The 15,312-nt window shown below is 38.3% G+C and overlaps 1 protein-coding gene across 1 annotated transcript; it reads left to right on the top strand.

Annotated features, from left to right (window-relative positions):
* The first annotated feature begins 3,969 nt into the window (after positions 1 to 3,969).
* Positions 3,970 to 8,081, top strand: LOC108740574 (uncharacterized protein K02A2.6-like). The gene is made up of 2 exons (XM_025975650.1): positions 3,970 to 6,282; positions 7,371 to 8,081. Exons 1-2 carry the CDS (start codon positions 3,970 to 3,972, stop codon positions 8,079 to 8,081), a joined length of 3,024 nt encoding a protein of 1,007 aa, XP_025831435.1.
* The last annotated feature ends 7,231 nt before the right edge of the window (positions 8,082 to 15,312 follow it).

The raw sequence follows: 15,312 nt of genomic DNA, 5'->3' as shown, positions 1-15,312 counted from the left end.
AACATTATTTACAATCCAACAAACGTAATTAATCGTCAAATAAACGATACCGAATATTAATTGACTTAAAGAAAAAGAAAATTTTTTCTACATGCGGGGGGGGACTAAATTGACAGTGAAAATTTGTTTAATATTTTATAAATTATCGAAAGACGAACAAATGATTATGGGAAAGATTGTAGGAATAAAGGAATAGAAGGCGCCACAAGTATGACCTATTTACACTTAAATTTCGTTTGAGGTTTATAACGAAGTTGGCACTCCACTTCGAAAATCGGTTATCTCTGGTTGAAACCGTAGTTTTTGGCGCGCGTTTGAGTTTAATCTGTAAACTATTGGAAAAAATAGATAGAGGACTACTGTGAAAGCTGGTTAGGAATATGGTAACGAGTCCAGCAAAGGATTGATATTGTATCACTGCAGAATAAATATAGTGTGAGATATATTGGAAGTGCTAATGGAGAGTACCCCTCTGCTGCTCTCCTTCTTATTGTGATACTTGAGTAATCCTGGAGTCTTCTAGACTCTAGTGGAATTACTTGGGATAATTCCCGCGTTCTTAGATTGACGCTAGTATCCAGTGCCATTAACGCCGACCGGGTAGAGAGGACAGCTACCCGGATAGTAAACCAGGTGGGTGAATTCACCTGAGACAGGAAATCAATATCTTTTTCTCCGAGGACTTAGTTGTATTAAGCTAAATACTTAGATTATAATACCATGTACCGAAGGTGAGTACAATCTATTATTTTCGATCCGGATTGACCTAGACCTACGAATTCCTGATCTTTAATGTCAGAAGGATGAATTCTAATTTCGTTATAGTGGCGCTCAAAGGGCTTAATTAAGACGGCAATTAAGATCTTTTAACATCTTTTTAATTAACATCTGAAAGTTCTGCAATTTTTTTTATACGAGAATTGACACATAATAAATTCTGATAAATTTATTTTTCACGCAAGGCATTTAAGGCTAAGGGTTTTGTATATTCCATGTAAAGATTCATTTTGTTATTATTTCATGTTATAGATTTATTTATTTATTAAACCAGTACAAAATTTTTGTCAGAAAAGGGTACTTTGTTTCAAGGCTAAAATATCACAGAGAAGATAGTTTTAGAAACAGAGAAAAAAGTCACGAAGTACAGTAGATAATCCCCTAAGAAATTTGAAGGTTGTACTTACCTAGAGAATTAGCCAGGAAAAAGTACATTCGGGTCGACAGAAATCAAAAAGAAAAAAAAATATATATATAGAATACTCTAGTTTAGTGTCTTTTGATGTTAGTATTCGTTAAAATACTAAGAAAACACTAACAATAACGAATAACAATTTATATACAAAAAGAACAAGATAACACAACAGCAACAATAATAAAAACAACAACAAAAATGAAAACAATGTAGAGAATAATAGAAATACAAACGGTAGTAGAGGCGGTAGACGGAAGACTGTCTCAAGATATGAATTTTTGGGAGTAGTATTACACTAGTATTATAATTATTACAGATGTGTATTATTTGGGTACTTAGATTATAGTGATTATTATTGTCGACCAACACATGCACTAATTGTATATATGTTATAGGTTCATATTATTGTAAGTCCATATAATGGAATTAAAATAAAATTTAGGTATAAATTGCAATAATAATTAAAAGTAATTTGAATAAAACGATATTGTATTCATTTAGAGGGTCTTTCTCGATATCAAAATGGTACGACGAACTAGAATGTCGAGACGGAGCTTACGGAATGAACTGAATAACAGTAGACAGAATAATAAATATACAACCACTGGATGTATTATCATCAGATTATAAAAGCACAACGCTACCAAATAATTTTATAGTTCAAGCAGTGATGAAAAATGTTAGGATACGGAAACGTAATAATAAATTTAATCGTAAAAAATATATCATTTTCAAGAGAATTGGATGAAATAACTCAGACTGATACAGACAGAAGAGAACAGTTCATGGATATGGTCGGCAGCAGGGCAGAACATAACTGATACAGTGTATTAAACTATTATTAGTGTTGAGAAGAGTAGATTCGAAATAGGATAACACAATTCTGAAAGCTGTTCCGGAAACACCGCATAACACAAGAAGCTTGCTATTAGAAGAACTACGAATAGACGAAGGGAAGACGCAATAATTGATTATCTTGTGGAATCAATATCAAGAACAAACCATATAACAGGAAGCAGCCAGCGTAGATCTCAACAGAACAATTACAGAGAAATAAACCGTCAAGAGACAGCTGGTGATCGACAGGGATCCGAAGAGGATATTGAAATAATTAATTATAATAACGGATCTCAACAGCGCAGACCCCAACAACATACTAGAAGGAATGAACCGCATAATTATAGAACATAGGGGTTTCCCCAAATAAGTCAATTTCCTATGAATCAATATAATTCTATGAATCGATTTAATAATGTAACATATGTCAGAGAAAATTGAATGGTCCGGACTGCAAAATTAATAAAAAATTTAAAAGCAATTGCACGTAGCACGGAATTGAAATATCCTGTATCGGGATGTTTTCCAAAAGCACATCTACTGGCGCGAAGAACTTCAACTAAAATTTTAAGACAGAATTTCATTGGTGAAGATAGCTATTTGGTCAGTAAAGACTGGATCAAACAGAATATGAGAGCGTGGCGGTTCTGGAAGGGCTTGCTTTGTATTCTCATTCCATAAGGCAAGGAAGGATACAGATATATTGAAAAAGATCTGTGATATCTATCACCGAAAGTCTGATTGCCCGAAGGAATTTGACAAGAAAATGAGAACCAAATTCCAAGAGATGTCAAAGCAACTACCAGTGACAGAAATGGTAGAATTAATTATGTCCAAGCTGTATGTGAGATTACAAACCATAATATACACCAACAGCGAATGACTGACAGGCAGACGAGGTGATGAGGAAATCAACAGTCCGTAAATTGGCGAAAGCAAAAAATTCCCTTACAGAGTCATCGTTAAAGGAATCTTCAGAAGAAGCAGAGATGGTAAGGACATTTTCAGGAATAACAACTGACCAGAAGAAAAGGAAAGCGGAACGGAAAAAAAGAGACAAAAGCATTTCCGATACGAACTCTAAAAAAAAGGAACTCAGTATCAAAAGTGGAGAGAACAATTGATAGTAAATATGTAAACTTGAGAAAGCCGAGAAGAGATCAATCAACATCAGGACGAACTCAGTTTACTAGATTCTCCTGCACACCACCTTCGCCAGGGAGAGGAAGTCCTGCACTCAGTACAACAGTCAAGCACTGATAGCGAGGAGACAATGGATACAGACCTTGGAAGTAAGAGTAAGTTATGTAATGAAGAGAGTGGAAAATTATTACAAATCGTTGAACCGCTGCTTTCGAAAAGTACAGAAAGGGGATGTATCACAAGCAGAAAATATCAACCCAACTAGACCGCCACAGGCAGTATTCTGGGGTGGCAAAGTGTCGACCGCAAGTAGTCAGATTAACTGTGTCGTACATTCGACCTTCTTTCGTCCTCGGCGTTATTTAACAGTTGTTGTGCCCACCTATGTAGTGGTAACGCGGTAGCTAGGGAGTATGTGTGTAAGGGCAGAATGCGCAGGTCGGGAGGCAGACACAGGGTTAGAGCGGTAGCGCATGGTCGCTTTTTACATTGTAGAAGAATTAATAAATGCAATCTTGTTGTTTGATGTAATGCAAGTGCTATTGTTCTTTACAAGTGCCTCCTCCTTATATTCTAACAATTGGCGACGAGGATAAAAAGGCAGTTTATTCATATATTTTTACGTACATACAAACCACGCCCGACTCTAACCTACATACACGGCGCCGATCGCGGGAGCGGATACAGTACAGTGCACGAAGTGTAGCTAACCTACAAGCTAGCACGTGTTTTTCAAATTCAGGTTACGACAAAGTATGGTCATTAACTCCTCTTGGGGCCCAGTCATACAGCGCAAGATGTCAGAAATCACATCAAATACACTGCAGATTGAATTTTTCAACAGCGAGGTTATTACATGGACTCGATGGGTGAAGAGATTCGAGGGCGCGTTTACACTAGCCAGCTGGGACCAGGGGCTGAAGGCCAAAGCCCTTTTACACTACATTGGGAATGCAGTTTACAATACATTGTGTGATAAGTCTGGAGCTGACGATCCCTATACAATGACATACGATGTTATTTGTACTAAACTCAAAGAACTCTACGAACCAACTGTGCTTGAGATAGCGGAGAGTTACAGATTTTACACTCGTAAGCAGGAGCAAGGCGAGTCAGTTCAAGCTTATGCAAATGCATTGAACAAACTAAGTGTTAACTGTGATTTTAAGGAACATGCTAAAAGAGCACTCAGAGATCAGTTTGTTATTGGCTTAGCTGATAAGCGTACACAAAATCGACTGTTAGAAACTAAGAATCCGACATTCGAATCTGCTCTACAGACAGCAGTTTCAATGGAGCTCACGTCAAAAGAATTTTCTGCTATGACTCAGAGTACAGTGACAGTTGATTTATTACATAAGAAGTACAAAAAGAGAAATAATACAGGGTACAGTCAGCCCAATAAGAAATACAACAGCGATGGCAAAAATGATAAGCCAAGTGGTGATAAGCAAGTACAGTGCTACAGATGTGGTGGGAGCCACTATCCAAAAAACTGCAAGTTGTCTAGTAAAATTAAGTGCAGATTCTGTGGAAAACTAGGACATGTTGAAAAGGTGTGCTTCAAGAAGAAAACGAACACTGATGAGGTGAATTATCAGGGAGCGGCTAGTGATTCAGATAGTGACTGCGAGGAGTATTGGCCTCTGTGTGTCCTGGAGGAGCTCAGCCCAAATGCGGATCAAGTTCACTCCGTTAAACACGCTTTGTCCGGAGGGAAAATATACTGCTTGGTGTCGGTCAACAGTGTCAAGGTGAAGTTCGAGGTGGATACGGGAGCTGCTGTGACTATCATGAATGCTGATCAAGCCAAAAGGATCCTGTCCGTATCAAGTGCTTGTGTGAAATTGTATAAGTCTGATTTACACTTAGTATCATATTGCAAAACACCTATTAATGTTCTCGGTTATGTTACTGTTGATGTTGTTTTCAAAAATTCAAAATTTACACTTAATTTGTATGTTACAGATGTACAGCGTGATCCACTCTTGGGTCGAGAATGGGTAATGCAGTTTATCAAATGTGAGGGTGCGGATGCAATTTTCGATTCAGTTTTGGCTGTGGAGGAAGCAGCAAATGTTGATGTTAATGCGGAAGTTAAGCAACTTTTACACAAATACAAAAATGTCCTAAGTACAGATATGACAGAAATTGAGGGTTTCAAGGCCAGTCTGACTTTGAGAGAAGGTGCAAAGGGAGTTTTCTTACGTGCCAGGCCCTTGCCGTTTGCATTAATTAAACCAGTTGAAGATAAGTTGAAAGTTTTAATTAAACAAGGGATACTAGTCAGAGTAGACACTTCTATTTGGGCAACCCCTATTGTACCTATTATGAAGAAAGACGGGTCAATACGTTTATGTGGCGACTACAGTGTGTCCGTAAACCCCCAATTAATAATTTGTGAGCATCCGCTACCGACCATTGATGAATTGCTAACCGATTTGCCTAATTGTATCGCGTTCGCGATTTTCGATGTCAAAAACGCGTATTTACAAGCTGGAGTTACGCCCGAAACAGCTGAAATCCTAACACTAAATACGTCACTTGGATTGCTGCAACCTACTCGTTTAATGTTTGGGGTTGCTTCAGCACCCGCAATTCGGCAACAATTCATGGATTCAAAACTTAAGCATCTAAAAGGAGTTAAAGTTTTCCAAGATGACATTAGGATAGCAGCTAAATCAATTACAGAATTTTTACAAACCGTAGACAAAGTTTTAAAATTTTTACATGATTGTAATGTCAAAATAAATGTCGAAAAGTCTAAGTTTTATGCGAAAAGTATTAAGTACTGCGGATATGTGATTGATGGAGATGGAGTTCATAAAGATAAAGCTAAGTTTGATGCAATTGTTAACATGCCTAGGCCGACGAATGTTACAGAGGTCAGAGCCTTTTGTGGCATGATAAATTTTTACAGTAGATTCATCAAAGATGCTAGTACAATTTTACATCCACTCAATCAGTTACTGTGTAATAATAATAAGTTCGAATGGAAAGAACCGCAAGAAGTGGCTTTCCAGCGAGCTAAAGAAGCTTTTGTTAGTAATAAAGTTTTACAGTTTTTTGATCCTTCAGTACCACTGGTGCTTGCCACGGACGCGAGCCCGGTTGGTCTGGGTGCTGTTTTATCTCACCGATACCCAGATAAGATTGAAAAACCGATTCAATTTATTTCTAAAGCACTTAGTGATTTGCAACGTAGATATAGTCAAATTGACAGGGAAGCTCTTGCCATTGTGTGGGCGATTAAGAGATTGTTTAAGTATTTGTACAGTCAAAAATTCATTCTCGTTACTGATAGTAGAGCATTAACGCATATTTTTGATTCAAATAAACAATTACCAGTGTATAGTGCATTACGAATGCAGCATTATGCAATTTTTCTTAGAGCATTTCGATACACCATAGAATTTCGCAAGTCAGAACACAATGGCAATGTTGATTGCTTGTCAAGACTCCCTATGGGAGAACCTAAGTCAAATGTTGATGTTATAGATATATTTTATTGTGACGTATTAAGTAACTTACCTGTAAGTGCGACTGAAATTTTAGAAGAAACTAAGAAAGATAGTGAGTTGAAAAAGCTGTATAAAATGTTAAAGTTAGACAGTAGAGTAGATAAGAATGATACCTGAGGTATTGATGTACATGAGTTTGCGATAGAAAGCGGAATATTATTGCGAAATCATTGCGTTATTATACCAACGTCGTTGCGTAAAAAGATACTGAGTGAGTTACATTCTGGGCACTTTGGAGCAGCTAAGATGAAGGGACTAGCTAGGAGTTACTGCTGGTGGTACGGAATTAACAAAGATATTGAAAATCTAGTTTCTAGTTGCAGTAATTGTCAATCACAATTACCAAATCCAAGTAAAGTTGAACCTCACATATGGGAACCAGCAGTGGCCCCTTTTGAAAGAGTTCATATTGATCGTGCAAGCCGTACATGGGCCATACTTTCTTTTTGTTAATTGATGCATACTCAAAGTGGCCAGAAGTTCACATACTGAAGAATATGCTTGCGGAGACCACAATTTTAGTCTGTAAAAAAATCTTTTCGGTTTATGGATCACCCCGGATATTGGTCTCGGATAATGCACGAACCTTCGTTTCAACTAGCTTTGAAAAATTTCTGTGTGAACATGGCGTTTACCATCGATTATCGGCACCCTATCACCCAGCTACCAATGGCCAGGCAGAGAGGTTCGTCCAGACAATCAAGAAAGCCCTAGCAAAAATCCCAGCGAAGTCTAACATCCAATATGAATTGCAAGAAATCCTGACGCAGTACAGGAATATGCCGCATGCTCAAACAGGCCTCTCCCCAGCGGAAATGGTTTTCAATCGAAAGATAAGGGGAAGATTGGATCTGCTAAAACAAACACGAAGGAAGGATTGCAATATCGACAAGGATAGCAGAACTTTTAAAGAGGGGGAGAGAGTGATAGCTCGTGAGTACGTTGGGAAAACTAAATGGAAATTCGGTACAGTTAAAAAAAGGACAGGAAAACTACACTATAGGGTGCGCACCGATTGTGGCCAAGATTGGCGCAGACATACAAATCAGCTCAGGAGAACTGGAGTGCAGCTCGCATTGCATGTGAATGAATTTGACTATTACATTCCTCCAGAGGAGCGCATACAAGTGTTGCGTACGGATGAAAACGCGCCTCAGGCGCATGAAGAGCAGCCTGATAATGTAGCAACCTACAGAGCAGTTGAATCAGCCGAAGCGCAAGATAACATGACTGAGCTTGTACAGCTAGCTGCACCACCCGCATTGCAGCGCAGAAACCTACTCCGGAAAAGGAGAAGGCCCGAGAAACTGCATGACTATATTGTGGATGTCAGCCCGGATGAGGTCGAGGATCCAGTGGAAGATTTGCATAGTTTTAATATAGATTAAGCAAACTTATCTACGCGGGGGAGTGTTGTGCCCACCTATGTAGTGGTAACGCGGTAGCTAGGGAGTATGTGTGTAAGGGCAGAATGCGCAGGTCGGGAGACAGACACAAGGTTAGAGCGGTAGCGCATGGTCGCTTTTTACATTGTAGAAGAATTATTAAATGCAATCTTGTTGTTTGATGTAATGCAAGTGCTATTGTTCTTTACAAGTGCCTCCTCCTTATATTCTAACAACAGTGAAACGAATCGTAACTTTATGACTGAGCGGATAGCGCGCAAAATCATGTGACAGTCACAAACCAATCAGAAAAATACTGCGTAAATCTTTGCGCAGTAGTTACGCGTCAATTTTGAATATAAAACGTATAATATGCTTCTGCGCATCTACTTTTTCATTCGCTGAGCAACGTAAGAGAAGTTTGGTGTGAGAAGTGGGAAGTGGGGACGAAAAGTTTGAAAATACATGAGTAAAATCAATTGAAAATAAATGGTATTGAAAATACATGAGTTCTACATTTTGCCTACTCTACATTCTTAACGCTGAACTAAATGAACTACTGAAGTATAATAGTGAATTAGTTCACTTCATTGAAGAAGGTTTATTGAACTACGTCAGTGAATTGAACTACAATTCCCAAGTCTAGATGTCACCAGCGATTACCAGGGACGTCGAGGCATGTAATTGACCTGCCATCCATACTCGATTACACTAAGCAACAGTATTCCATAGTATAGTCAGGCTAGTTACAGTTTCGAGTTTATTTCTCATCCACTTCGGTGGAGCTGAATGCACTGCGCGAATATAGGATGCCATAATTAAATACTGTTCAATACTACAATATTTAGATGCAATGATATTATACTAGTTTTCGTTTTTCTATAATGATACTTGATATGTTCTATGATTAGTTTAGTTGATAACTATTCTCACTGTTATATTCTATAAGTTAGTAAGTACAAGTAAAGCTAAATCAGTATTATTGAATAGAACAATGTTGTTGCCAATCAAAGTCAGATATAGTTCGTAGTGTGATATACTCCAAATATTAAGTATAACGTTAAAAATGTTTTAATAATACTGTAACTGAGTGAGCAGAATGAATGTTTAGACAGTGCAATTGGATACTGCCTGAGATCACCGATTTTATTATCGTGTGTGACTGACACTGGTTGACCGATAACCCCGCTATCAATCAAGGGGGGTGGTGTAATGAAGTTGGCGCTCCACTTCGAAAATCTGTTATCTCCGGTTGAGACCGTGGTTTTTGGCGCGCGTTTGAGCTTAATCTGTAAACTATTGAAGAAAAATATGGTTCCTGGTTAGGAATATTGTAACGAGTCCAGCAGAGGATTGACGTTGCATCAGTGCAGAATAAATATAATGTGAGATATATTGGAAGTGCTAATTGTGAGTACCTATCTCTTCCTCTCCTTCATATTGTGATACTTGAGTAATACTGGAGTCTTCTAGGCTCTAATGGAATTACTTGGGTTAATTCCTCTGCCAATATTCTAAAAGCTGTTTGGCTCCCGCGTTCTTAGATCGACACTAGTATCCGTTGCCCTTAACGCCGACCGAGTAGAGAAGACAGCTACACGGCAGTTAACCAGGAGGGTGAATTCACCTGGGACAGGCAATCAATATCTATGTAGTCACCCTGTGTGTGGTCGTAGTAAGAGGTGACTATCAAGGTTCTGGTTCTGAGAAGAACCGATTTATAATATCGTTGGATACATTATCTGTATCATTGATGATTGGCANCTAGCTAGGAGTTACTGCTGGTGGTACGGAATTAACAAAGATATTGAAAATCTAGTTTCTAGTTGCAGTAATTGTCAATCACAATTACCAAATCCAAGTAAAGTTGAACCTCACATATGGGAACCAGCAGTGGCCCCTTTTGAAAGAGTTCATATTGATCGTGCAAGCCGTACATGGGCCATACTTTCTTTTTGTTAATTGATGCATACTCAAAGTGGCCAGAAGTTCACATACTGAAGAATATGCTTGCGGAGACCACAATTTTAGTCTGTAAAAAAATCTTTTCGGTTTATGGATCACCCCGGATATTGGTCTCGGATAATGCACGAACCTTCGTTTCAACTAGCTTTGAAAAATTTCTGTGTGAACATGGCGTTTACCATCGATTATCGGCACCCTATCACCCAGCTACCAATGGCCAGGCAGAGAGGTTCGTCCAGACAATCAAGAAAGCCCTAGCAAAAATCCCAGCGAAGTCTAACATCCAATATGAATTGCAAGAAATCCTGACGCAGTACAGGAATATGCCGCATGCTCAAACAGGCCTCTCCCCAGCGGAAATGGTTTTCAATCGAAAGATAAGGGGAAGATTGGATCTGCTAAAACAAACACGTGTACCTAAAAGGAAGGATTGCAATATCGACAAGGATAGCAGAACTTTTAAAGAGGGGGAGAGAGTGATAGCTCGTGAGTACGTTGGGAAAACTAAATGGAAATTCGGTACAATTAAAAAAAACGACAGGAAAACTACACTATAGAGTGCGCACCGATTGTGGCCAAGATTGGTGCAGACATACAAATCAGCTCAGGAGAACTGGAGTGCAGCTCGCATTGCCGGTGAATGAATTTGACTATTACATTCCTCCAGAGGAGCGCATACAAGTATTGCGTACGTATGAGAACGCGCCTCAAGCGCATGAAGAGCAGCCTGATAATGTAGCAACCTACAGAGCAGCTGAAGCAGCCGAAGCGCAAGACAACATAGCTGAGCTTGTACAGCTAGCCGCACCACCCGCATTGCAGCGCAGAAACCCACTCCGGAGAAGGAGAAGGCCCGAGAAACTGCATGATTATATTGTGGATGTCAGCCTGGATGAGGTCGAGGATCCAGTTGAAGATTTGCATAGTTTTAATATAGATTAAGCAAACTTATCTACGCGGGGGAGTGTTGTGCCCACGTATGTAGTGGTAACGCGGTAGCTAGGGAGTGTGTGTAAGGGAGAGAGAGTGCGCAGGTCGTCAGATAGACACAGGGTTAGAGCGGTAGCGCATGGTCGCTTTTTACATTGTAGAAGGATTAATAAATGCAATCCTGTTGTTTGATGTAATGCAAGTGCTATTGTTCTTTACATGTGCCTCCTCCTTACATTCTAACAATGACGATGTTAATGATGTTGACAATGACGATGATAACAATGACGACGATATCGACGAAAGAAAATGGTAATGGAATTATTATAGAATTAGATGCTAGTATTACTACAAGTAATATAAATATTAGACATACTGGTATATCATCTCTAGTTTCAAAAATTCGGAAAGTAGTGAAAACATTTAAAAATTCACCTTCTAAAAATGTTAAATATTTACAAAAGTACGTGAGAGAACAATTAGGTAAAGAAACAGCGCTAAGATTAGATTGTTAAACAAGAAAGAAAAAAAAAGCGCTTATTGACATTAAAGTCCAAAGAATAATACAACAAAAATATGTACCCTTAATAAATTAACGTAAAAATATATTATTTCTTCTTCATTGCCTAATATTCATCTTAAAAAGCAATGAAAGAGAAAAGGCGTAAGNGTAATTCCGTAGGCCTCAAAACTGCGGTCGACCATGCAAAACCAGAGTTCGGGGTCGGAAGGCACGAAGGGTGGCAATTTGACTTCTAGTCGGTCAAGGGACATGGTTAACGGCGGCGTGTTGTGGCAAGGTTGGGCGTCACGTTGCGGCTGGCCTTGGCTGTGTTGTTAGCTTACATGCTGCTTGCTGTGGAGCAGAGTTGCGCTGCTCCGCAGGGTGACCATTGTAGTCCTGATGAGGACTGGCCGGTGGAGAATGTGTGACGGATAAGACGGCGGCAGATCATCTTCAGAAGGTTCCGGCTGTGGTCACCAATGTAGTTTATCACTGTTCGTAGTCGGGGTCACCACTCGTAGTTCATCACTGACCATGCGTATCACGTCGGGGTCACCACTGTAGTCACCCCGTGTGTGGTCGTAGTAAGAGGTGACTATCAAGGTTCTGGTTCTGAGAAGAACCGATTTATAATATCGTTGGATACATTATCTGTATCATTGATGATTGGCACAAGATCACAGCTTCCAAGGGTTGACGCTTTATCAGCGTTCGAATAATAGCGAGCCTGGTGTTAGACTAGTTTATTGAAATATTTACAGGGTATTTATACAGAATTATTTACATGGTATTATACGGCAAAGAACATTTCAGCACATTACATTTGTGTGTGTATTTGCTGTTGACCCAGTTAGTCGCAGTGTGTCGCGACCTAACTAAGTCAGCACAAATGTAGACGCTTAATTGATACACAACAATAAATGTTTTTCGCTATACCGAGTGTTCCCACATCTACTTCGCCGAAAACGTAGTCGTATTAAGCTGAATACCTAGATTGCTGCCCAATCTGCTGCGACGATAAAAATTTCCTAAATTTAGTAATAGCGAATATTATTGCTAGACCTGCTCCTAAACCTACTGGACTAGCGTCACAGCTAATTACTATTGGTAATGTTGGGTCCTAATGTACAAGTAACGAGTCTGATGTTAAAGATTTCTTACATACCTGAAATACTTTTTCACATTCCGTTGACCAAACAAATGTCCTGTTTTTTCCTGTAAGTGCACGGAGTGGTTTTGCTATTGAACTTAAGTTAGGTATGAATATAGCATAAACATTTAATTTGATACAGATGGCTGACGACCTTTTTCGGATATGGTGAACCCTAAGTACTCTACTTTATTGACGAACCATGTACATTTGCTTTCGCGAATTTGAACTCCAAACTTGTTTAACCTGTCGAGTATTTTTACAACTGTTTTATAACAGTCTTGCTTATCGCTTCTCTTGATGAGTATGTCATCAATATAGCAAGAAACCTGTGGAATGCCGTTCAATATATAGTCCATGGTTTTTAGGAAGATTGCAGGCGCACTTGCTAGAATATATATAAGTCGCCTGAACCTGTATAATCCTCTTTGTGTGTTGATTGTGACTAGTTATTAGGACCTTTCATCAAGTTACAATTGAGTATAGGCATCAGACAAGTCCAAGACTGTGAACACTTTTCCAATATTTAAGTTTGCAATGATATCTTCGGGTTTAGGTAATGGGTAAAGGTCGACCATAAGTTGCCTGTTCAGTGTTCTTTTAAAATCGATAAGCCAGCATTATTCTTCTTTTTAACTAAGAGGTAAGGTTTTGCATGTTCGGAATGGATGACTTTATAGATTTTATTTTGATTTGCCAAGTTGTTTAATATTATATCAATTGTCTCTTGTTGAGCAAATAGCAATTTGTATGCATTATGGAAGATGGGCTGTACATTTTGTTTGAGCACCGTTTGTGCTTTGACTGCAGTTATGGGCTTGCTGGACGTATTATCAGACACTTAATTTTTCTACTATATCCGTGTAATTATTGACATGCTTAATTGTAAAATGTGATCTCCACGATGGAAATAAGAAATCTAACCAGTTTCTACCTAGTAATGAACGGAAGGGACTGTCTGCTTGACAAACTATTATATTTGCTTTAAACTGATTTTCCTTGATTCCAATTTCCATCTTTGCTTGTCCAATCACTTTAATTGGTCCTGCTATTGACTTTAAAGATACTGAAGTATTAGATATAGGATGTTCGGGAAATAAAGTATCGAAATATGTATCTGTTATAAAGGTTTTGCCTGCACCTGAATCTATTTCCATTAAAACAGATTTATTGTTTATAACGATATTGGCTACTGCTGGTTTATTTGTTTCCATGTGGTTGACATTAGGTGCGTTTATGTGGACTTGGTTTTTTATCAGGGGCGGATCTTGAATTTGTGGGGCTCTGGGCTAATACTACTTAGGGGCCCTACCTAATTACTCAACCAATTGCCATTTTGTCTTTTGTTTTCTGTAGTGATGTAGGTATATATAATATATGTTAAGTACAGGAAGAAAATACGACAACAAAATATTTTATTTATTTATTAAAACATTATTTATTGCAAAATAAATTGACAGGTTATGAATGGTTATGTTATATAAATTATAAAGTAACCTTTCTGCATTTTTGTGCTGCAAATTCTTTTATTTGGTCATCGCACTGTAAGTCCTTTGTTAAATCGCAATTTATGGAAAGAACTGATAAATGATTTAGTCCATAGTTCGACATTGTTGTCCTGTATTTGTTTTCTATATACGACATCCTGGAGAAAGAGCGCTCCGCTTCACAGCTAGTGATCGGCAACGTTAACAAAATCTTTAAGATGGTATAGCAGTTTGGGAAAACATCAACAAGTTTCTTTTCATAAATTAGACAAAAATGTCACTGCTGGAGGTGTAAGACTCTGTCTTAGACTGCAGTAAGTAAAATTTTAACTGAATGCACTCATTCACTAAATTTTCGTCTACGTCATTTGGATAATAATCAATAATATTACGTACACTTTCCAGATCTATGTGTTCTTTATTTTTGTCTTGCAAATCCATTAAAAATTTAATTTTTTTGCTATGTCTCATAGGCTTGACTTCTATTATTTAAATCCATAAGCATCTTATCCAACGCAACGTTAAGCGTGTCCCTTTTAAATTTTTCTGCGCCGTTTACTGAGACTCAATCTGTAGATTTATCTGAAAATTTTGAAGTAATGCGTCTCTTATTTATGTCACTGTGGTCTGTTCGCACACTAGTACTTAATTTTTTATCTTTCTCTTTGTATTCCTTTAGCTTCTGATCTGATTGTTGCCTTATGTTTTTCACGAACTCTTTTAATGACACAATTAACTTATTGCCTTCACCAATGTCTAAACCAGGGCTCTGTACTTTTTTATTAACTACATTAAATCTCTCCAAAATTTCTTCCCAAAAAACAATCAAAATTGCAGTTTCTAGTTTCGCCAGTTTATTAAATAAATTTCGTGCCTCTTTTCGGAAATCAACCTTTTCATCGTCATTTTCGCAGAAACTATTGCGAATTTTCATAATGCCATCATAATTACTTTTTAAAGCTCTGACAGCATCATAGTGACAAGACCATCTGGTCTGGCTTAAACTTTTTAACGTAAATTTTAGTTTTGTTTCACGATTTAACAGTTCCCACCTATTGGTCGAAGCAGAGGAGAAAACGTATATTTTTTACACTACTCCAAAAAAGTTTACAATTTCGGTTGCAACCTTCACGGATTCTTGACCAACTAGGTTAAGGGAATGTGCAGCACATGGCACGTAATCCGCGGATTTACTTT

Source organism: Agrilus planipennis, unplaced genomic scaffold, assembly GCF_000699045.2.
Source record: "Agrilus planipennis isolate EAB-ADULT unplaced genomic scaffold, Apla_2.0 scaffold184, whole genome shotgun sequence".
NCBI lineage: Eukaryota > Metazoa > Arthropoda > Insecta > Coleoptera > Buprestidae > Agrilus > Agrilus planipennis.
This window is presented reverse-complemented; position numbering and strand designations above follow the sequence as displayed.